This window comes from Dermacentor albipictus, chromosome 10 (genome assembly GCF_038994185.2).
Source record: "Dermacentor albipictus isolate Rhodes 1998 colony chromosome 10, USDA_Dalb.pri_finalv2, whole genome shotgun sequence".
Taxonomy (NCBI): domain Eukaryota; kingdom Metazoa; phylum Arthropoda; class Arachnida; order Ixodida; family Ixodidae; genus Dermacentor; species Dermacentor albipictus.
In genome coordinates, this window is record NC_091830.1 from 81,333,666 (window position 1) to 81,358,755 (window position 25,090).

The 25,090-nt window shown below is 47.5% G+C and overlaps 1 protein-coding gene and 1 pseudogene across 1 annotated transcript in view; both read right to left on the reverse strand.

Annotated features, from left to right (window-relative positions):
* Tudor-SN (Staphylococcal nuclease domain-containing protein 1) overlaps positions 1 to 25,090 on the reverse strand; it is a 72,675-nt gene that overhangs the window by 39,103 nt on the left and 8,482 nt on the right. The window contains exons 2-9 of the mRNA XM_070526932.1: positions 22,966 to 23,106; positions 18,713 to 18,830; positions 16,875 to 16,950; positions 8,119 to 8,374; positions 6,961 to 7,214; positions 5,518 to 5,608; positions 5,111 to 5,202; positions 110 to 328 (exon numbers count right to left, since the gene is read on the reverse strand). Coding sequence (XP_070383033.1) covers positions 110 to 328; positions 5,111 to 5,202; positions 5,518 to 5,608; positions 6,961 to 7,214; positions 8,119 to 8,374; positions 16,875 to 16,950; positions 18,713 to 18,830; positions 22,966 to 23,106 — 1,247 coding nt within the window. The remainder of the gene's footprint in view (positions 1 to 109; positions 329 to 5,110; positions 5,203 to 5,517; positions 5,609 to 6,960; positions 7,215 to 8,118; positions 8,375 to 16,874; positions 16,951 to 18,712; positions 18,831 to 22,965; positions 23,107 to 25,090) is intronic.
* Positions 12,623 to 15,142, reverse strand: LOC139050805 (uncharacterized; annotated as a pseudogene).

Consider the following 25,090-nt stretch of genomic DNA (forward strand, 5'->3'; position numbering starts at 1 on the left):
GATTGGCTGTGAGAGTGTGAGCCAGCGCTGTCTATTGCCAAGAGGTGGTGAATGTGGAACAACCTTTTAAAAACTGCAGGAATCGTGCAGCGGATGAAATTGCACTCACATCCCGCCAATTGTGACCGTGCAGCAGGTCTTCTCGGGGAAGGAATTGGACGCCGGCTGCTTGTAGTCTATGCAGACCTGCACCTGCTTGCCAATGAGTTTCTTGCGGAGGAACTCCCGCGCCTCATACATGAACGGGATGTCGTAGAGGGGCCGGAAGTTTCGCTCCTTGCCGCCTCCGCCACCACCTGACGCCGGTTCCTTGGGCTCCTCGGGACGTCTGTGGCCAAGAAGAAAAAGAAAAGGGGTATGACGTCACAACAGAAAGCGTAGATTCCCGCGAGATTGACTGACAATTCGTGGATGATGGGGGACAGTGGTAGGACCCCTTAAAATACGAGTCCGATGATTTTTGACCTAGGTCGCATCGCTCGCTTGAGCTCGCATCACACTGGCAGACCACTCCCACCCAGCATGCGCGTCAAAATCGGGCACTGCTAGGTCTCGGCGCCGTCACACAACACGCCGCAATGACAGCATCGCGCCCGATACAAAATGCGCCCAGATGCTACGAGGTGCAAGCCAACGCATTCCTACGTTTGTCTGATTAGGACTTTATCGTGCCCAGAAAACTGCAACCAACTACAGTAGAACCCATTGATACATTCCTCGCTGTTCTGTTTTCCCGGCTGCTACATCGCGTTTTCATGGTCTCGACCTCTAATTACCATTGACTCCTATGTGCGATGTTCGTGCATCTTACGTTGCATTTGAAAGTGGCCGCCACGTAAACACAATGGTGCAGGGAGAAATTGACTCTTGCACATTGCAACAGGTGGCCAATTTGTTGCAAAAAGCGACTGAACTTTGCAATAAATTAACAAAGTTGCACAAGCCAGGCGTGGCGCAAACATTGGGAGAACGCATGCACAGTTGGCAAAGCATTTGAAAAATGCGCACATCGATTAAAACCTACCGGGAACCACGTGCAGTAGTGCCAATTCTGCCAAGTACTACAGGGTTACATTTACTTTGTGTCTGTCTTATTAGAATCTTACAATTAGATTATTCTACATTCACCAGCGTTACATCTTTAAAAAATCGTGCCGGTTTGCAATCCTTGAGCCTTCGTCGAAAAAATTCCCGCTTATCCCTATTTCATAAAATTTCCCACCATTCCTCACTTCGTGATGATTTCTTTCAGTCACCGCCAATTATTTTTCCTCGCCGTGATCACCCTAACAAAGTCAAACGCATTTTGTGTCGGTCATTAACTTTCGCTCAATCCTTCGTACCACGCACTATCATCGATTGGAACGATTTACCCTCATACATAGCCATGGAAACTGACACAGCCAAATTTAAGGAAACAATTTGCACAACTGTGAGAACCTGTTAAAATGTTGTGTTTCCTTATTAAGTGTGTTTCCCTGATAATTTTTATGCTTTGTGATTCGTTGCTTGCTCCTGACGTTTTTATGTAACGTTTTTTTTTTCCCTTATGATGACTACACTGACTCGTTGAAAGAAAAAACATATGTCTTGTAAATGTTTTTCTTTTTTTGTATGCTGTACCTGAATGTACACTTGCTTTTCTTGTAGCCCCCTCCCCCCCCCCCCTATGTAATACCCTCCTTCGAGGGCCTTTAGGGGTATTGTAAATAATAAAAATAATAATAATTGCCGATTCTCCTTAGTCAGCTTCACAGTGTTATGCAGCGAAGCGTACACACATTATTGCAGTAGGGGCCACTGTCACGGAACACCATACGTGTCCTTTAATTGTACACGCATGCATCTGCTGTTCCTGGTCACAGTATTTGCACCGAGACATTTAATAACTGCCCTGGCAGCCACTCTGACTGTTTCTGACGTTGTGCTGTGGCAATTTGTGCCCTTCCTCACGGTTATGTTTTCGCGACTGATAAGTTTTTTTTTTAATGGTCCCTTTAAAAACGTATTAACGAGGTTCTACTGTACTGAGAAAGTGGCACCAAGTAACCCTTGGTTTTGGCTTCCCTAGGCACAAGCACTGAAAAAAAATTACAGGAGGCGAGGTATGCACAAATGCTGCCAAGGAGAGCAAGTCGCACTGGCTAGGAGAAGTACCCTCGTCAATACGTCAGCTCCAGCCTGAAGTTTCTCGTGCGCTGACAAGTTCGAAGTAGCCATCTGACTGCGACACTTTTGTGATGTTCGGAACACAACTTTGATGCAGCATGAAATTAAAAATGAGATGTTGCGTACTAAGCATGTCATACGGCAGAGGCTCTGTTGGCTAACCACAGCACAGTCTCTTGCTGCATGGCCTGCATTTTTGTGCGTGCGTGTGGGCGGGACAGAAAAGGGGAGGGGGGGGGGTCCACATTACTTTGACCCCGCCTCGAGTTCTTCAATGTGCACCTTAAGGGGGGTAGTGGGTCTTAAAAATTTTTGTCTTATTTATGGGTGAATCTTTAATAAACTCCACTGTCTGGGGTAATTTTTCGTGCTGATTTCAGATCTGTAATTAGATTTTTGATAGCTGTAGCAGTTCAAAAAATATTGAGGTCTGAAGTCAAATTAATTTCAAACTCGTTACGGGGCTTTTTGATGATTCCGTCTTGCTAAACCAAAAACTAAATGCATGACACCATTGCTAAAGACCTACTGTAGGGGGTGATGCTATTTTTATTCATTTGGAAGCATTTTGCAGACAAGAAAACAATCTTGCATTTATTATGAAAATTTTTTTCTAATTAGCAGCGAGTACTATACCTGAATGTAATTTTTATGACGGTGCAAGAGTAATAAAAATAGCATCACCCCCCAGATCATTTCAATACGAATAAAATGATACCACCCTTGTCATTTTTGGCCAAAGACATCCCAGAAAAAACACCCGTAAGGCGGAGTACAGTGTGCAAAAACATCGAACTGAAATAAACGCATTTGAAGTTTCAAACAAATGTAGCTTTTGCTGAAGTGAATCTACAGCAATACAAATGGTACCATTTTGAAGCTCTATGTTTTGTAAGAATAGCCATACTAAATGTGTGACTGCACACTCAAAATAATAGCACACTGGCCACTGAACTAGCACAAGAAACTTTATTAGGCACCATGCTCTACAAAGAGCATGGTGCCTGGGTTTCAAACCGAAGTGTAGAACTCTGTGTGGGCATGAATATAGTTCCAGTGTTGTACATGCAGGCTGTCTGATTGATAGCAGTCTCCATTACAATCAGTGAGGCATTTTTTTCATTTGGTATAATTGACCATGTTACTGAATGAAGGCTCCAACTGTAAGTAGCCTTCCAAGTCATCTTCACCTGACAGTGGCTGTGGAACTTAGGATCAGAGAGCCAGTGATAGATATGCTAGGTGCTAGGTGCTTTCCAGAATTTTACTTTTGTATGATGCCTCGATCACTTCTGCAGCCAGGTGTGTGCCAGCCCAAGGGGCCTAGTGAACAGAGCTCATGATGAGGTTCTCTTTATGAAGGGGTGGTATGATAGATATTGTTACGAGCTATCGTGACAATATGATAACAGAGTGAACGCGCAATGTGCTTGGTTGCGAGTCCGAAGTGCCGATGTGCGAAATGCACAGCCGCAGATACAAGGAGCCGACGCGCGATGTGCTTAGTCGCGCAGTTCAAGGTGCCGACGCGCGAAATGCCTAGTCGCGGGCTCGAGGAGTCGACCCTCGATGCGCTTAATCGCGCAGTCGGAGGCGCCGATGCACAAAATGATTAGGTGACGGTCCGAGAAGTCCGCGCGCGATGTGCATGATCACCGAGTCGGAGACTCCCTATGCGCGAAATGTTTAGCCGCGTTTCCAAGGATTGCGCACGCTATACGAATTTGTCACGAATTCGAAACACCGAGTGCTGAAAGGCTTAGCCGCATGTCCGAGGATTCCGCGCATGAATGTCAATTGCGAAGTGCGCGTCGCCGATGCTCGGAATGCTTAGCCGCGAGTCTGAAACGTCCACAAGTGCAGGGATCGGCCACGCTACTGCGATGTCCGCGTAGCACCCGTTTTGACACGTCGAGATTACGGCGAGTGGAGACATCAAACTCGCGAGGTGCAAAGAGCCGAGCAGATGACGCGAGCGCCGGACCAATGGCGAACCGCGCTGGAGTCACATGGCAGGCGCAGCCAATCGCAGACTCCGGCACGATCTTCAATCATTTGCTTTTTGTGCGCTTGTTTCTGTATGGAGGAGATCGCTGAAGCGGCAAATTTGAAGACGGAGAAATGCGCTTTCCAACGAGACCAAGATGGCGGCGCTCGGTCGCGCCGTTCCGGAAATATCGTGGCGTGAAAAACGCTGTTCTTTCTTGATTTCCGCGAGATTTTTCGCCACCTTGGCTGATAAAACGAATTTTTTAGAGCACTTCTAAGTGGTTTACAGTGATGATATTTGGGTTTCAGATAGAAAAGGGGTTATAGAAACTGAAAATGTGATTTTCAAAAAATCGATTTTTTGGCCATTTTTCGCGATTTAAAACCCGCGTCCCCCCTTAAATCAAAGCCCATGAGTGCCTCTGCATTCGCTCGCACTAGAATGCAGCCACTGTGACCGGGAATCGAACCCAGGAGCTCGTGCTGAGCCACTAAAACCACTGTGACAGGTACAGTGCAGTCCTTAGCACCTTTCCCCAACCTTCTTTGTTATTCTGCAACTTTCCGCTCAAATGAGTCATTACTGCACTGAACTGACAACCCCTGCCAGTCATGCATAAGCTCTAGTCTATCGAGTCCTCCTTGAGGTATCAACAATATGGTCACGGTTTTAATTCCTGCCACCGTCGTCGCAGCAGCAGCATTCCTATGAGGACGCAACGCAATAACACCTCTGAACTGCGCATTGATTGCATGTTGAAGAACCCCAGGTGGTCAGAATTAATGCAGAGCCCCCATCATCAGAGCCCCCCTTCACACACAATCATATCGTGGTTTTGTCAAGTAAAAACCGAAAATTAAACTTTTTTTTTAGGTACTGACAATGGATAAACGAGAAATGACACAAGAGCACACCAAAATGTGCAGCCAAGTTGGAGGGATGCTCGCTCACTTTGGCGGCCGTATGCTGGAGAGGAAGATCTTGCGCAGCTCGTTGTCGCCAACCTTCACCACGAGTGCGTCGGCATTGATGACCTCCATGACCTTGAGGCACCGTGCAAGGAAGGCAGTGGCCACAGTCAGCAGTCAGGCACACACAGAAGGCAACAAAACACTCGGGAGTCATTAACGAGAAACATTAACCCTTTCAAGGTTGAAACATTTTTTTCGCTGTTTGGCTCTTCAGCTCGTGTGCGGACAATAAATAGCTTTTTACGACTCCCGCACTGTGAAAAAAATCTTTTCCAGAATTTTGCTGCACGCTGTGGAACGAATCTGCCACTCTACAATTGCAGAGTTATCCCGACATTTCCATCCTAGCGCCCACTAAACCAGTGAAGCTCCCATCTGAAGACGCACCTTTCCTTCAAACCGCTGCTCCTTGGCGTCAATGGGGATGCCTGTGGGCTTGTAGTCCTTCCAGAGCCGCAACCGCTTCTCCTTGGCCTCCCTGCGACAGGCACCATTGCAGCAGTCAGCACTCAACACTTGTTTGTTACCAGAACAACAAACAAGTAGGAGCGTGCGAAGCCTAAAAAGCTTTCTAGTGCAACCCTGGCCGTTCGTGGTTGTCAGCACGGCCGAACACGTACGCGCTCCGTACACCTTGTTTCAGAGGTAATCTGTCATATGTGCAAAAAGCAGGCGTGCTGAGATGGCATGGAATCACGTGCACCATCTTTGCACGCTTTTACTACCAGAAGTTGCGTTATCGCAACTTTTGAAGGTGCACTGAAGCGAGAGGCAGATGAAGCATTCGCCTCCCGCTGCCGGCACTTTTCATGGGGGCGCCGTCCCACTGCAGCTGGCACTATCAGCCACAGGGGCGGAGTGGATGAGGAAACGAGGCTGGCTTCACTTCGTCCCACCAGTATGAAGACATCGCCAACTCTCAAATTCAATCAAACGAATTTGTTAAAAGCGAAGCTTTGTGAACCTCGCCGGGTTTCGTGCCCGTGGGAGCTGCGGCCTGGCTGTTCTCTTGCCAAATAGGCCAACCAATCCCTGCGGACTATGTGCGTTGCTGGATTCCTTACGCTACCACCAGATGGCGCTAACCTCCATGCATCCGTGGCAATGGCGGCACCGACCGTGCGGGAGAAAGAAAAAAGGAAGTACCTGAAACCTCACCTTCGTGCATCTATATGCGCACGATAATGAAGCAGAGGAAGTAAAGGCTTCTTGCAGATAGAATGAATGCAAATTGCGCTACGTACGTAAGTGCATGCTGCCTCGGATTTGAAACCTTGATGTGTTCAAGGCGTCCGTCGTGCTCACTAGAAGTCATCAATTATGCTGGACAAAAGGTTCGGTATAATTTGAGCACGACCGTGCTTGTGTATGTATATATGTGCGTGCATGCATGCACTTGTGTTTGGAATAAGCGCTCTCACACAGCTTTACTGTATATATATCTGCTGCATTTTCTTCATTCAAGTTAGCTTTTTTCGATTGTCTGATAATTCGGTAAATTTTGCTGCCCCTTCCTCATTGGAAAAATCCATCGGCGACTGTCCTTATTCGCATAGAAGGTCGAATTTCAATATATAACGAAGCAAATTGCCGATTTTCTGACTTGGTTACATACACAGCGATTTCACTGTAGTTTAGATCCTCTGGTGTGTGCAATGAAACATAAAACTGGAGTAAAAGGACAATAAATTTCGTGCTGGTGCCCACAGTAAACATAAAGCGCAAGTTATGTACAATGAAGTGCGCTACATATGTCGCTCGGGAGCCAGACAAAAAAAGAAGGCATCACTGGCGCCCGTAGCGCTAAGCATTTTCCTCGTGCCAACTCACTTCTCGGCAGCTCGCAGGCGATCCGCTCCGCCAGTGACCGAGGCGAGGCTCCAGTCGACGCAGCGGGCAAATCCCACTCTCAGCAGGTGCTCGGCAATGTTGCCGTTGGGATGCAGCACGGTGCCAAAGAAATTCTGGTTGGTGGCGCCCTCTAGGACCACCTCGACGTCCCGCTGCAGTAGTCTCGACTCGGTGAAGTACTTGGCCTCCTCCGCGTACTGGGACTCTGGCTCCCCAGGACGTGAAGACGGACACTGCACACAACACCGTAGAAGTTCAGCCACAGAGCTTCCTACGACAGTCACTAGGGGGAACCTTGGCGCTAGTTTCCGTGGGAGCTGCAAGCACAGTCCGGCCAGCATGGAAGCAATGAGTAGTTACATGGATATGCAGGATAAGCCCGCAGCCTCGGGCGACTTGTACCTTCACGCTGCCTGTCTTTTCAACGTGAACAAGGCGGCGAGAACACAGCGCTCACAAAGCTCTCGGCTCAAGCCAAGAGCTTCGCCCTGCCCCTTTCGTAGATAGCTTTCAAGACGTGGGCTCGTGTGTCTCTTCAGCGCGCAGCGGCGGAAATGCATCGCGTGGAGCTATTAGCAGTCTGCACTTTCTTTCCACATCGTAAATCGTTTTCAAGATATGGTCTACATGGCCGTGCCATATGCGCAGGGCCTGCCACTGTATGCTTGAACTTGGTTCATAATGGTTCAACGCGGATGGATAAGGAGCGGATGGATAAGGCGCTAGTGATGACGTCCCTTCATAATCTGATGCGGCGTGTGCTTTCAGCACCATGCGAGCTTTCAGCACCATGCGAGCTTTCACAGAGAGGTGGGGCCTCGTGGACAAACTCGCTCGCGGCCTTACCGAGTTCGAAGATGCTGCGGCAAGGCCGCTATGGCAGCAAGTGAAGGTTGCTGATTTTTTGCTGCCTACCCAGAAATAAAGCCTCTCTGAGTGTGTGCGTTTGAGAGCATCGTGACATAGTACCTTTCCGGCCGGTAAGTAGCATCTGAACTGGCATTGGTGGTTAATTCGTGCATCGTTTAGTGCGCACCTAAACATTGTTCCCGGCCGACTACACATTAACGAGATTTGACTGTAGTCAGTTCAACCAGCTCAAATGGTCACCGCGGCCCGGAGGGACAGCCCACTCACCCTGATGCCCGACAGCATGAGCGTGATGTAGTGGAAGTCTGGCAGCAGCAGCACCCGCACGGTGGAGCCGTCCCGCACGTGTTCGACAACCGCGGGCACAGGGTTCTTGCCCATCCGGTCGGCAAAGGTACGCGGGTCCTCGCCATCGCGCAGCGTCCACTTGACGTCACGCACGTGTGACGCCGCGTCCGGGCCGTGCTTCCCTCGGCCCGCCGCCTGCGCCTCCTCCTGCAGGTCCCGCAGGCGTTGCTGAGCCCTGCAGGATAACATTGCACCCGAACAGCTCACGCCCAAGCTTTGCAGAACGAAAAAAGGAATGCTGTGTGCAGTTTACTTTCAACCACTCAAACTAGGTGTCCAGGGGAAAAAAATAAAAAATAGAGATACACTCTAAGGTCATGACCCTTATCAACATTCCATGAAAATAATGTTATGTATCGTATTTACTTGACTCTCATGCATCCTGGATTGTAAAGCAGGCCTCTATCTTTATAACCCGCAGCTGTTTGCTGTCTGCACAATAAGGAGAGAAAGACCATGATGCTTGCCGAGGGAATGACGTTGGTGAGAGGCGTACGCACCGAGATGAATGACACTTAACCAAACATGTTTACCCTTTACTGACAGCACATTGAAACATCCAAAATTAATGTTTATTTCCTATATAAACATACAAAACACATAGAGAATAAGCATCATCAACGAAAAAGAAACATTTTGCGGGAACTTTTTCAGCAGTACCTCAGGCAGAACCTCAGGCTGAAAGCTACAAGCGGGCTTCACCCTAGTCCATCTAAAGGGGCATACACACTAGTGGAAAAACACAGCTGCGGCAGGGCAACCACACCATTGGCAGCACACCACTGCGGCAGTCGCGTGACAGCATAGCCTTTTCGCCCCTTCTTGAGCTCTCCACGTAAACTCAACATGTCACTCACCGACTACGCAATGCAGCGAAAGCTACAGGTTGTGTAAACACATCAGAGGAAGCGCTCCTCTATTGTCTGCCCCAAATCGCTCTCCGCGTGAAGCTGACTGAATGGAAGCTTCATAAAAGGTTCAGTGGCACACAACAGACAAGCCCCTCCCTGTTCTCGAAACGCACAGTCAGCTCTTGTCATATTAGTGCTGTCGTTTGTCGCAGATCGACCAATGGACCAATTTATCTCTGGTGACGCCAGCTGGAACACACTATTGACATCACCATGCGCGGAAAGGCACAGGAAAAGCCAGGAGAGAAAAACACAATAGTTTTTCATGTTTTAGCATTCTTTGGGTACTTAAGCACTTTCCAGGGGCTATGCTTGTATCCGTGTTTGTACCTAAGCGTCTTCCTGCCTTAGGTCATAATGTAGACCGCGATCAAATGTGCAGCACATCGCGCTGCATAAACCCATTAAATTATGGGGTTTTACATGCCAAAACTACGATCTGATTATGAGGCACGCCGTAGTGGGGGACTCCAGAAATTTCAACCACCTGGGGTTCTTTAACCTGCACCTAAATCTAAGTACACGGGTGTTTTCATATTTCGTCCTTCGTCGAAACGCAGCCACCGCACCCGCCGCAGCCGTGATTCGATCCCACGACCTCGTGCTTGGGAGCCCAACACCACAGCCACTAAGCAAGCACGGCGGGTGCGTCACACTGCTGTGCTGAGGGGACAGGGTTCAAAACCAACGATCAGACCAACCTGGGTCACTGAGTATGTGACCCAGGTTGGTTGGTATGTGACCCAGGTGAGTATGTGAACGAACCTCTTCCACGCCGACATGGGTCACCGTAGATGCGGCACTGCGTAGGGGGCCCCTGTTCGAATAAACTCTTCGATGCTGATTTAAACTACTGGGTCTGTGCAAGTCTCCAATGAACCTCTTTGATGCCAACTTGGGTCAATGGGTATGTACCAGCAGGTGTGTGCCGCCCTTCAATAATGACACTGTCGCGAACTTGGGTCTCTGGAAATGTGCCGCTTTACAATGACGAAATGGATCTCTTAAATTTCTCCATTTCTGAGCACAATCAAACCAATATCACAAAGGTTTCACAACAACCCACCACGTTATCAGGCTGTGCCCCGAATGCACTGAGTATGCTCAGCTTCACAATGAACGCCTTTCACGGCAACGCTTTAGCGAGCTGCACCACAAATGCACTGGTTATACGCCACCGAGTATGCGGCCAAGCGAGGGAACAATTCACAGCGTTCGTAGGCACCAGAGCGCCACGCTCTTCTTCTCGGAGGCCATGCATGGACTACTGGGTATTATCACTAGACGGCACGGCGTGTCCAGACAGAAGCGCAAAAGAATAGCCCGGCTGCCACATGACGCCTTTCTTAGCGTTTGCACGCACAGGCACACATAGCGCATTTCGGAAGCCAAGCACAGGCTTCCCGCAATGCTAGAAAGCACCAGATGTCCTTAGGAAACCGTGAAAGAGGATTCCCACTGCAGAACATGCCTCGTACATAACTTGTTTTGACGGTGGCACTATGCTGTGTCACTATATTGAATCAATGCTAAACGCATTACAGTCAAGAGTTATCGTGAGACAGGCTGAATTTTTTCCTCTTAAAGGAAACTGCAGAGAAGCACTACATCAATTTAGATTCATAAAGCAATCTTTCAGAGCTCTGTTTTTATTGATTTGTGGTGTCAGCGTGTAGCACTACTGCATTCGCCATGGATGATGGTCACAGCATTCTATACAAGATGTGCGCATTTTAAACGTATAAAGAAATTTTAGAGGTTGTTTATGGGGCCTTTTAAGTCTTCACAGCCCTTATGTCAGAGTGCCACATCCCTTCTAGGGGACTGTTCAAGAATAAGCATTTACCGTGTTTACTCAAATCTAATGCGCACTTTTTTTCCGGTAAAACGGGTAAAAAAATTGCGTGCGCATTAGAATCGAGTACGACCCTAAATCTGCATTACCATATGGCCATCAGCACTTCAAAATGGCCACCTCGTTCGTACGCACTTCGAGCCTAGCTGCCGTAGCTTCCTCCATGTGCTGCAGTACGTGTGCTTAGGCACACATACTTTTTTTGGCTTAGGTTAGTGCACCGTTTTTTCATTTGCTCCCGTTTTTCATCAGTTCCCGTTTTCTGCATTTGCTCTATGAGCATGGAAATGCCGACTGCAAAGGCATACCAAAGTTCATCACAATGCCGCAATTAAAAGGAAAGCAATCACATGTGCGCAGACATATGGAAATCGGGCTGCATCACAGGCATTCGGAGTTCCCGAAACTAGCTTGCGGGACTGGCGCAAACGTAAGCGGCGACAGCGCGGCCCCCATGTTGAAAATGATCTGCGGCGGAGACAAGAGTCTACGCATCTAGGCGCACTACGCCTGTGTTCTCGTCGCTTAGTTCATGTTGAAGCAAGAGGCCGCACAAAGGCCGATTCCCTCACTCCTACCGCACTTCCTTGCTCCACTGTTTTGACAAACAGTTTCCGCAGTCATTAAGTGAGACGTGTTCATGTTTGCTTGTGCGTGCGTGACACCATGCTTGTTAATTTAGCTTGTAAGCGAAAGTTTAAAAGTTTATACGGCCAATAAAACTACTATCCCTACTTTTCGTATAACTGTCTAATAATTTGCTATCATAATCAATGCTTTGCCTTTCGAGCAAAACTGCGACTTTCTTATGTATCACAAGTTTAGTGCACTGAGAGAAAAATTTTTTTTCTCCAAATGAGAAAAAGTTGTATTTCTGTATGAAAAAATGAAGTGTGTGGTACTGTAAAGGACATTTCTTTTTTTTAGGTCACAGCAAACGGGTAGCGCATTACAATCGAGGGCACGTTAGAATCGGGTAAATACGGTAAGTGTGATGGTGCTTATGCCAGTACACAGCACTAAAACATTTTTTAGAGCGCAGCTCTCAGACACCCATCCGTGCGCAAGCATCGGCCAAACTGTGCAAACGAGGACAGCGAAAGATGAAAGAGCACAGCGGGGAATGAAAGAAGTGAAGAGGAAAGCTAAGCTTATGGCAAAAGGGTGATAAGTGTAGTGCGGCAACCATGGCTACAAGACAGCGCCAGAGTAGCGTGCTGCAGTTGAAGAAAAAAGATGGAGAAAAAGAAAGAATGCTGTAGCAACATCTGATGACGCAGAGTCTAACCAAAGAGCATGCAAAGCAAATACTGCAGTAACTGAGACATACTACTTAAAGGAGCACTAAAGACAAATGTGGACTGTTAAAATACCTTTCCAGAAGACTTGCAGCGCTTGTTTCATGCCAAGAAAAAACTTAATTTAGGAGGAAATCATATCTGAAGGGTCCACATACCTCTAGTGCAACTCAAATCATCCACCCCCGAGTGGGTGATGAAATCCTGACATTGCATATGCCATCTCCGCTGTTTACTGCCATCAGTGCAGGGTTCATACACAATATTTGATTGAAAATTCAAGGACATTTCAAGGATTTCAAGGATGCAAAAAGGCAGAATTCAAGGAGTGTTAGCATAATTTTATTTCCTCACATGACTTAGGAAAGGAGCCCCATTTTCGCATTAATTTCGCTTTCAAGAGCTGTTATCTCTGCTTCTTTTTCTTTGGCTGTTCGACGGAAACTGTTGGCCTTGACAAGACAAGTCAGGTCATTTTTTGCTTCGGCATCTTCTGAAAAGCGATCCGCTGACTCCTGCAAGCACTTAAGAGTTTTTTTTAGCTTTGTCTTCTTCTCTTGCATGCTCTGTAGCTCTAGCTCGAGTTCTTTTCTCTTCAACGTTACCTGCTGTGCTACAGCTTGCTTCTTCTGTTCGTCCATGTATAACGCATACCTTTGCCTGGCTTGGCGCACTGATGACTTCAACTCTTTCGACAACGGGACGTTAAGCAGCCCACCGTGGGTTTTCACGGCCTCGCAGAGGACTCGTTGCGAGATATACGAGAGCTCTGCCATATTTTCGACCGCGATCTGCTTGTTTACACTGAAACCTATTTCTACTGACGCCTGCCCATAGCTAAGCAAGAGAAGGACCTTCAGTACTTCCCACAACATCGAGAACGCCGGGTCATGCTTCAAAAGGCGCAAGAAGAGAACGTCAAGGCGTTCCTGGTCTCTTTCATAGTTTTGCAGTTCATGCGGTTTTTCTTAGCAGAACTGAATGTACTATGCACACACAATATCGCTCTTGTGCTCAGAAAGAAGCTTGCTGTCAATTAAACAGTTAAGAACAACTTTCAGCTTCCCAAGGCACATTTCTGTCTTTGACATCTCCCTGGGGTCGAAACATGACAACCCTCGAACCAGAGGGTACCTAATAGGACTTCTCTCCATGATTATCAAGATCATGTTCACAATGAACTTCCGACACTCACCCCTAAATTCAAAAACACACTTGGTACTCGCTTTTCCGCTCTTTAAGATCTTCTCAGCCACTCGTCCAACGTCCACCTTCTCAAGTGACGTGTAATTGGCAGTACCATGAACATCAATTCGCAGCAGTTTCGTGATGCTCGTGGCTTCTGTCAACACCGAGCGCTTCATGAACTTTGCAAGGAGGCTCCTCAAGACAGTTTCGAGCTCTGTCACTAAAAAAAAAATGTCTTTGGAGAATCACTCTGAAAAACAGTCAAGAAAGGCTGGACAACCATTGCAATGTTTAGGGAAAAGTTCAGTTTCGCAAGTGCAAGCTGGTCCTTTAGAAAATCACTGACGTTCTCATACGCTCTACGATTCGGCAAGGGTAGCCTATGGTCGCTCACTGCTTCGGTGTAGTGCCTCAAATGCTCCCACATAACCAGGGCTCTCTCCAGTACTGGCACGTTCTCGACCCAACGGTGGGGTACGTAAGGAAGTGGAAACAGCTTGCTCCTTGTTTCTTCAACAAAATCTTCACGGCGGGCGTGTGCATCATGGAAGAGTGAGAATAAGCTCGAAAGAAAGGTGTCAACTGGCCAGCTCGCCGCATGCATTCCTGCTTTGTAAGCATTATGCACTGTGTGCAAGCCGCACGAACCAATATCCAAGCACTGAACTTGAAAGTCATTCTTCATGTGCTGCTGCAACTTGTTGAAAAGACTCCAGTTGACATACGGGCCGTCCATCGAGAGCTGCACAATCTTGCTCAGGGGAAAAGACGCGAGTGTTTCTGTCAACTTCTGCATAAGGTCGTCCGCTGTGCTGTGACCCATGAATGTCGAAGTCAGGTATCTGGTTGCCACCTCACAGTTGTTCCACAATCTGACGTGAACATCAAGTTGTTTTCTTTGCAGGTATTCATTCAAGGTTTCGTCAAAAAGCACAACAAAATTGTCACACTTCTCCATCATTTGTTGTGCCTGCGAAGTGAAAAATGGGCGTAGACTGTGGCACGCGACATACGTGCATTTTTTCTCAGAGCAAGTGAAGCTTCTCGCGACCTCGCTATCCGGAAGCATCTTTTGGAATAGCTGGGAAATGGATCCACTGGAGCTGTAGGGGTAGTGTGACAACACAACTTTCATCGTCCACAAAATCTCGGCTTCGATCACGGAATCATGCTTTCTGCAGTCTTCGTCAAGTGTCGCAGCCCGAGAGGAAGTTGCCGTGGTTTCACGCTTACAAGGAGCCGCGGACGTCAGATTTCCCGCTTGCACGAGACTTGCGACGGATGAGCAGCCCTCACCTGCTGCAGTTTTGGATCGGTGCTTCGCGCCTTTCTGGTGGCTCTTCAAGGCAGATTCTCCTATCGTTGCAATGTCGACCGTCTTCTGACATATTGCGCACTTTGCTCGATAAGGATCGCTTGGTTCCGGTCTCACCCAGTGACGATAGTCCGTATGTTGCAGCCACGCAGACTGAAACTTGCACTTCCAGCCCGGCAGCTTGTCAAAGCAAACACACAACGCAAACGAGAACTTCGCCGAAATGGCGCGCACCAGGCCGACAGACGGTCCCAACTATAGTGCCTAAAACAGCACTCACTAGTGCGCCGAGCGCGGGTGTCGCGGTAGCACCGAGAGTGACGCCTGCCGCCGCCGGTCGCTTGGTGCGCTGTACTACGAGACTGTGCCGGACCATGCTGAGGCATGGGCGGACTTCAGCGAGACACGACGCGAGCCTCCCCATTTGCCCGGCGATCTGCCTCTGTTATGTTCTTGTCTCAATCCGCGATACATTCGGAGTCTGCGGACGCGCTGGGTAATGAGAGGAGCCGTTTCTTTCCACGTCTGTCTGGGAAATCGCAGTTTCGCGACCTGTTTAAAGTTTCTTTTGACAGACGAGCGCACACATAGACGCAAAACACCCACTCACAAGAAGAAAAGACTGCAACGAAAGCGGCAGCAAGGCGCGAACTGAACTACGCATTGCAATCAATGCATCGCAAACGAACGCCATTCGAACTCCCCACGGTTTAGCATGGTGCCGACAGGCATCGCCGTCTGGTGGCCCGCGGCGGCAGGCATCACTGCCCGTGCCAACGTTGCGCGTTGCAGATGCTCAGTGGACGGTGCATTAGAGTATATTCTAGGCACTGTAACCGACCGAGCGATATGCCTCGCATTGGATTGGATTCGATTTCCGATGCATATTAGTTGCCAGACTACGTAGGGGCTGCGGGATTTAAAACCGAAATTTCTTGATGTTGCCCTTTAGTAAACACAGCTTGTTTTCATGGGCATTCATAAGCGAAAGGGCCTTTAAAATCAGCGTGACTTGCAGAGGTACGTCGTCAATTTTCTCTATCGGAACAAATCCCACGGGATTTTCAAGGTTTACAAGGAGCTCACGGGTATTCGAGTAGTTTCAAGGGCCCTTGAACTTATACTGTCAATATCACGGATATTCAAGGGTTTCAAGGGGCTGTGCGAACCCTGTCAGTGAGTAAAACAGAGCCCGACAGCCGGTGCAACGGTTTCTTGTGCAAAACACAGAAGTGATGCCAGAAACAGGGCCAAGAGAGAGCCATCCGTGTGGTAGAGGAAGGCAAAGCAAGTGCATGCCAATTCGTAAACATAACCTGCAACACTCGCTGCGATCGGCCTCAATGTCTACTACTTGAAGTATGTGAGAGTTTCGCGAGCTGGCAAAACCAGCACAGCACTGCACGATAACAAAACTACTGAACACGAAAGTGCAGACAGTGCAGAGTCGAGTGAAAACAAAGCTCTTCGCCCGCCAGCGTCGTCAAAGGTAATGTCAAAAAGCCATATTTTCTGCAAATCAACAGGAGACAAGTAGCATTTTTTCCATCTTATTAAGCAATTTAATTATCTTTTTATTATTGGTGGTTGACTACTAGTTAAATGTCCCGGTGGAGTCTAAAAGCGTGTTCTGCATTTGCGTAAATTTCTCCATTACTAAAGCTCTGGCCTCCATATTATTGACACCTTGGACGTCCACGAGTATCAACTTATCACTTTAGCTTGACTCAATATTTGCCTTTAGTGTCCCTTTAAACTGTTGGTGTAAAGCATCGGCAGTGAGGTAATCGCTAATTTATAGCACTTTTATGACTTCCCCCTGATGAGAACACTGACATAACAGAATTTTTCATTTCAGTCATTGCAGTTGGACAAAACGCCACAAGTCGTAGCTACCAACATTGCTCTCCGGTAATCTGCAAACGGTAACAAGTTAACGGACAAACTAAAGCCCTGTAACAGAGAGATGATTCACAACAGGCTGGCCACGTGCAGACGTGTCGTCTGCACGTGGCCGTCTGCATGTGTCGTCTGCAGCCTGCACGTGGCCACGTCGTCTGCAGACGGGCAGCCTGCACAGGGTGAACCAACAAGAAGCGAGCACTCACTCTCCTTTGCCACCAGTACGCACGTCGACAAGGCCTGCACGCACCAGGGACTCGGCCATATTTTCTCCACTCGCATCTGCACAGAAAATTGGCACTGCCTGTCAGCGAGTACGGTGTGCATGCAGAAGGCTACTGACCCAAGCTCTTTCATGAGGTGAAGTACCAGTTTAATATATATTGGAGAGCTTTACCGTGTCTGCCAAGGCGGTTCGGACTCACAGAATACAGGAAACACCAGTACTCGCATGCAGCACTGGTGGTACCGTCACGTGAAGTCAATGTCCACTTAGGGTTGCCAACCACCCCAAACCTAGCTGGACAATCCCGACTTGTGGGTAAAAGTACCGACTCCCAACTTGACCAAGTCGAGAAGGTAAAATGTCTTTACTTTTGCTTTCTTTTCTACTGAATAACAACCAATAAATCAGATTTCATAGTGCTTGACAGCTCTGTTGCACATTGTTTTCTTTTGACTTTTGTTGCTTTGCCAAACAACGGTGGTTTCGTTTCTGTTATGGTTGTAGTTATGTTGAAGGTACTAACTGTTCACAGAAGCCCCATCTCCAGTGGTAGCTGTGAGTCAGGCACATACTGCACTTTCCTTGCTGAAATCGCAACATGGTAGGACAAGAAAAATTTATGCAACACTGTCGCACGTACAGACTGGCGGCTCCTGGCACCGACAGCAGTGAGTATGGGTGTTCAGCCCCAATGGGAATGATAAGCACTACATGCACGTGCCTGAACTTCCTGTTTCCGGCTTCAAATGGCTTTGTGACTTAGCAAATGGATCCTCTTTAGCCAAAATGTTGTGCAATACATACAAAAATTTACAATGACTACTAGTGTGCACAGAGGCAAATTGCCTTGCTTCGTTTACAAAACCAAGTGGTGAGAAATTTATAAAAATGAAGCGTGGTAAATATTGTAGCAACATCTGAAAACCACAACCACAAAGACAAGATAAATGCATATACTGTATTTATTTGAACATAAGGCGAGGTTTTCTTTTTCCGAGAATCCTTAGCCTCAAAGCCACCCGCTGCCTTATATACGAGGATAATAGATTCAGTTACTGTTTCAATGTGGTGGCTATACCACGCCATATTTGCAGCCACCCAGATTTAAGATGGCAGTGCGAATTGTAGCAACCAATAAACCTTACCAGGTGAAGCTGAACTGTACTTTTGGGCGTATAACTGACGCCGAGAATTAAAAAAAATTTTGAAGTCAAGATGGGGTGCAGGTGTGGCTTCACGTCAATGTGCACCAATAATTCGGATTATTGCGGGAGGTGCCGATTATTCAGCATTTCGGGCAATCCCCACCGAGTCTGAATAGCCTGTCAGCTAGTCCACATCGTCTTACGCGCATAATCAAGCTCTTTATCTCAGCTCACCAAACTGCACCCTTGCCAAACAAACACAGTACTAGCCACCATTCCAAAATTAGCTGAACTAGCTGAATTAGCTGATCAGCAGCCCCTAAGTTCTCTCTAAACGAGAAGGGGAACTGAAACGCTCAACTCTTTCTTACAAACAGCCTTATGAAGCGAAGAAAAGCAGAAGGGAAATGAACTGCAGTTTTAACTGAAATTTCAAAAATTTATCCGTGGAGGGAAGTGAAAGTGGACGAAAAAACAACTTCCCACTGGTGGGCGTTGAAACCCGTCCGCATTTTGCTTGCTATGCTCTTTCAATCGAGCTATGGCAATGGTTGTCTTCCCATATACTTTTTTCAGTATCTGCCTTTGCGTACACAATCTGCCCCTGGGAAAGTTTGGCCAGAGCCCCTCACGGAAACCTTATTTCACAATGGAAAGCACCAGCCCAACATACCTTTGCCCAGGTAGAGTGTGACGTAATCCCTGTCGTTGACGCTGTACTCGATAGAAAAGACCACCTCCTGGCCAACCAGTTTCTTCCTCAAGAATTCACGGGCCTCCCACGCAAAGGGCTGCACAAACAGACGACGAACACAAATATGCAACTCGTTCGCACCTCAATGTATTATCCGAAACTTGTTGAACACATCACATCCACACAAAGTAGCACGATTCGGTAGACACTGCTGCTGTGTTGGCGTACCGTTGTTGGTCACTACGCAGTGTTTGTTTACTTGCGCTATTTTAATTTGAACGTGTCACACTATCCCAAATTAAGATGCACTTTTTTGAATATGACTGTGCTACAGAGCAATGTGGGACACGACTTGTAATAAATAATTGATGACCTGAACTGGCAAGGCATAAACGTAGAGTTAATTAATACCTACAAAGGACACTAAAGCAATATTCTACAGTTAAGCAAAGAAGCAAGAGTTTAAGATTGTCAGTCAGCCTCCTCAAGCAGTGAAGTCCATTTACTTTGACCGAGAACTGTATTTACTGTATTATAATGCGCATATCCCCCGATATGTACAAAAAAATTGCACGCACAGTAGAATGCAAGACCAAAAGCACAATAGTGGCAAGCTATCATCATTGCCACTGAAAGTTTCTGTAATCTAATCCAATCCACACGTCGCTGCCGCAGTTGCAGCTTTGTGCCAGCTTTATAAATTTGCTGGGCTGCCACAGTCTCCAAAGCATGAAACACGTGTTGTATCCTAACTGCCACAGATGGCGCTGAAAATTAGGTGTTCTGGGCTGTCAACAGTAATCAGGTGGCCTCCAACATTGACTAGGCCTCCAACATAGACTACGAGTAATTAACGCCCCGTCGAGAATAAGCTTGGATGCAAAATATTATCTTTGTCCGAGTGGCAGCAGATTTCCATTCTTGTCTCTTGATAGGAAAAACTGCTGGGTAGACAGCCACGGGCATTACACTTACTGTCTTAAAATATGAAAACCAGGGCGCACATCACAATCGAGTGCATTGCATTTTTCATTTCAGGCTCCGAGAATCTGGTGTGCGATACAACAGACCCTTTTTGCGAAACGTAAGTGCACTTCCTTGGACTTCACATTTGCCCAGCTAATGGAGGTGCCGCTCATCATTCAAACAAATACAAAGTTGCTAGCTGCACATTTGGGGCCTGTCTTTCGTGCATGGTTTCATCGCGAGAGCCACATCTACATTTTCCACCTTGTAGTATACAAGGAAACTGTGCTTGCACGCACTGTTTGCAAAAGTGACTACACGGCCATTATTTGGGTGAACTGTCTCGCAGGAAAGCTAGCCTTACAGTTATTAAAGGGGTCTATCGAGGGCTGGTTAGAGTTGAGTAAACAAGGCAACTTGAGAGCCCTAGCTCACGAGAGCCATACCTGCAGAACGTCGGCAAATGCACAACATGTCATTATGTACAGCCCAGTGCAAAGACAGCATGCAGGGTGGGTAAGAAGAGACAGTGCTAGTTACAGCTGAACCTTTGCTGCACACTGTTCGTCAAAATTACGCAGGCCACATCATGAAAGTTAGGGGAGAAACGACAGCAGTGGTGAAATGACAAGAGCACCTGGCTCGTATTCGGAAGGTACTAGGCTCAAATCCTGGTGTGCCAGTGGAAAACCACCATTTTGTCTCTCTAATGGGTAGAGATGAACCACGACCTGGCACTTGGTTGTCTATAGTATGGGCTCTCATCTTGAAACGGGGCCCTAGAGAGATTTGCGAAGGCATCTGGGTGCCCCTGATCCCCACCACAGCATTGGTGAAATCGTCGAGCATCTGCCGCTGTTATGGGAGGCAGACGAGAGCTGCTGCCGGGTACATACGAGTAAAATGGTTAATGGCACGCTCCCTACCATGTGCTCGGCACCTACGGGAGTTCCACATGTTTGAAAGGACATGCACCTATGGGAAAGTTGGTGGCATGGGACCGCCAGACTCCCTTTCTCGTTACAACTTTCACTCCCTCTTAAATGATAAAGTTTGATCATCCTTCCAACAGGCTGGTGCAATCGAAAGGCCGTGCTGGACATCAGTCCGAAGACCTCACTAACTTATTCAATCGGTAGTAGCAACGGGCAGTGTGTGCGAAGGGCAGGGATGCCAATCAACACAAGCTTATGACTCGGGCTTACTGGGAATTCCTTGTTCAATGGGAACAATTGCAAGCCTCTATCCCAATCTCGAAAGAACTTCCACAGGTTACCCAGTCTTTTCGGACTGGGATAAAGACATGCTGCTTCCTTCAGTGTAGCATGCGTGTGGCCACGGACATCTAAGGGCATCACAGACCTGTTATTGCTCTGTTTCGTGTGGCTAGAAGCCACTTGTCCCTCTAAGAAGGTTGTACGATGCTGGGAACTCCGCACCTGTTTAATAGGATTGAGTCTCGTCCACTATCGGAATTAACCAGACAAATTATAACATCAACTAAAAGCGGCCATGCACCATCCTCCACCGAATCAGAAAGAGCTCTTAATCTGTTCTTATGCTCTTTAAGGGAGTTACTGTTATGTGTCATGGGAAACACACCGAACAGTGACGACACTGAAGTATAACTGCGAGTCAACCTAGTTGGAACAGATTCATTATTTAAAGGGCCCCTGAAACGGTTCGGACAAATTTTGTAGGCGCTTAGGGTACAGCTTAAGTAGAACATTCGCACCCCAATTTAAGTGAAGCGTTACGTATTAATGGAGCTGCAAGCGATTAGAAGTTACCCTCCTCCCTAGCTATGCTTTTCCTCCTCAACTCGCTCGCCGAGCGAGCAGCGCTAAGCTCCGCCTTCACTGGTTCAGCGTCACGATGCGACGTCACTTCGCTCACTTTCGGTTGTTGAGGAGCACGCCCCCTCCCGCGCGAGACCTCTCCGCTAGCCGCTTGGCCGTCGACCGAGAGCTATCGAAGCAGCGTGCGTTGCGAGCATTCTGTCGTAGCGCCGAATGTGTCCGGTACTCCGCTAAAAACAGGCAAGCTGGTCATTTCGGCAAATGACTGGAGGCATAAACTCAAGATGATGAAGTGACTTTAGCGTAGACGTACGAGAGCAGCCTGATCGGTCTGCACGGTCCAGACACTTGCTGGCGCAGCGCTTAACCAGTCAAACAAAGCGCTAATATTGCTCTAACCAAGTGTAAAGCATTTTAAACATTTATAAATCAACGTGTTGATGATTATACTCCTGCGAAAAATACACACCCGCAGCAAAGAAGAATACACTTCGTTGCTGCTACTGTGTATGGTTGAGCTCTGTGCCACCAGGTGGCTGCACCATGCAGACCATTCACATTTGCCCTTCTGCTCATCTTGTGGCTCATCCCGGCACAGTCAAGCGGCCAGACCCTGTCCCCTTGCGCTTGCGTTTGCCCTTATACTGGACTCGCGAAACGGTATTGCGTTAGTAATCTTCCGGTGTAAAGTGACGGCCACAAACGCGCTAAGCAGACGACACTTGCTGTGTGCCGGAAGTGCTGAAGTGTACTGAAAAATTGTTCTTGTGCATTCTCTTTATGTTACTTTCTTTTTATAAAAACAAATGAACTAACATTCCAACTATTACGAAGATTATTTGTTTACCATACAGTTGGAAAAATTATCGACCACGCACACTGGTCAGCCAATCAGATAGCTCACCCACGTGACGTCATATGGGTTATTTGCATCATATGGGTAGGGGCGGCTTAAAATTCCGCCGAGCAGTGCGCTACGATCGGCAGCGATGTGTATTTTTAAAACCTTATAATAAATTACATGCTTTACGCAGAGCACTTAGATGCATCAATTAATGATCAGAAGGACCTACTCTAACGACTCAGTACGTTTGTAGAAAATCGCCAAAATCATTTCAGGGTCCCTTTAAAAACTTTTTGTGCGCAAACAGACAGGGACAAAGAAGAGGGGCAACACAAAGACGAGCACTTTGTGCGCTCATGTTTGTGTTGACCCTCTTTTTTGTCTCTGTCTGTTTGCATACAAAAAGTTTTTAAGTAATGAGTCAAGACACGTGGCAAAGGCACAGTGGCCTGTACACTTTTGAAAAAGGCTGTACATGAAGCAGTGCCACTGTGTAACTTCATGGGGTTTCTTTATGATCTTCTTTTTCCTATTTCCACATCCCCCACACTTGCTTTTCGCCACACTGACATACACCAACCGGCCCTCTAGTGCGGCCTTTTTTGACAACATGTCACACACACCTCATCTCGTGTCTCGGTAACCGTCTCGGTGGGACGCTTGGCAAGCTTAGGCGCAGTGATGTTGGAGATGTAGATTGTCTTCTCAGGGGGAGGACCTCCGCGAGGCTGCCCGCGGATCACTACGGTGTCACCCGAGAGCACCTGCAAACAGACAGAAGGACATTTGGCCGCATGTCCACAACAATGACTCAACCCAGAACCAGGCATCAATAAACCACAGATCAACCAAAAAAAGCACACACACAAACACTGAAAAAAAAAAAAGAAGGAAGGAAGAGGGCCTTAAAGTGACCGACAAGTAAAAGAAAACTCATGGCGTTTTTCACTGGTCGATTCGGAGCAGGATTTCTTGCTCCGCGGCAACGAATCCGAATTTCGCTGGTCGATCTGAAGCGGGTTCGCGCGTTCCACTGGTCATTCCAGATGAACTCGCTCCGCGCCGGATTGCTCTCACTTGCTCCGCCGTTGAGGCACGGATTCGGGTGGAAATAGCACGCGTCACTTCCATCTTCAAGCGAAATCGGTATCCCCTCGGTACGCACAGCCATTCTATGCGCACAACATTGTGTTGCTTTGCAAAATGGGTGCATTCGGTGCGGCTGCTGAGCTCCAATTTAGCGATGAGAGCTCGGAAGACAGCGATTACTAGGTGACACAGGTGCTGTACGAGGCCTTCTATGCACGTTGTCCATGCATAATCCTTGCGGGCGCAACATGAAAATGACTGACTCTGCGACTGCCGCAGTCAAATTACGCACAGGGGACGGTGGCTTTGGTTGCCACGGAAACGTACAGAGCGGAAGTCGGGCATGGTTTCCTGAACCGGTTTGTGCGATGTGTACGCATACTTCCTGTGCGATCCCCCGCAAAGCGTTTTCGCGCTCCGCTGGCCAATTCGGATTTGTGAAGCCCGAGCGCTCGCTCGAGGATTTCGGCGGCCCCTGCAGGTCGACCAGTGAAAAACACCATCAGAAGAAATGGTAGGAGGACGATTCTTAATGGCAAGTGATATAGATTCGTGGTGGATCGACTTATATATCCTGCTAGGACATTCATCACACACCACACTAGCTTGCAAACCCAGCTGCGCCCGTTCTACTACCTCTATTATGAGGCGTCTGGTGCCTGTGACGCATCATATTTACATGTCTGAATGCATATGGTAGGCGGTCTTTAGCCACGCCCTGGAACAGTGAGAAACAGGCCGATATATTCATTTTCCCAGTACCTATGATCATACCATAGAATGTGCTGTGGCCAGTACCTCATGATGATGAAGTGCTGCCCGTGGCGCAAGAGCTGAAGCACCCATGTAAGTGCTACTGCAATAACATGCAGCGCCTAACACACCTCAAAGGGAGTAGCACACACCACCTTTGCGCATTCACCCACTCTCGCATTATGGGTGACCAATTCTCATATCCATTTCAGGTGCCAATTATGTGTGTGCTAAAATTATTTGCATGTTTCTTGCATCACCACTAAAAGCGTATAGAAGCAGAACAGATTAAGTATTTGAATTCTTCAGCTGATATTGCAGCCCCCAAAAATGAGGACTCCACACATGGATACACAATCAGTGATTCTCCAGGCAGTGTACCTAAAGAACATGAAACAAATTTGCCTTATTTATATTGTCATAGCTGCGCTTTGCAGCACTTCTCAGTAAAACATGGAACACTTACGTGGCAAACGTGTGGGAAAAACAGTGTGGGAAGAACAAGTCACGATGGAGTTACAGCTTGCCCATATATGCGTAACACCATTTACGGAATAAACGAGTACGGATCCATATCTTAAGCCCCTAACAATGTGACTAACAAAGCATCATCAAGCACATTCATTAACCCCATCCTGCTCTAAACAAACATTTTTAAGCACTCTCTCTTTCCCGCAATAGTAAGTACCTGGAACCAGCTTCCACCATACTTACTAAACAATACTGAGAGATTTGATCATTTGCTGTCAAGATTTTATTTTTGTGTACTAAATATTTCTGGGGGTTTATTTCAATGTATTGTACTACACCCTCCCTTTCCATTTCCATAGACACTGTAATAACTTGCTGTCGCTATTTTTATGTACTAAATATTTTGTCTCAATTTATTTCATCATATATTGCCCC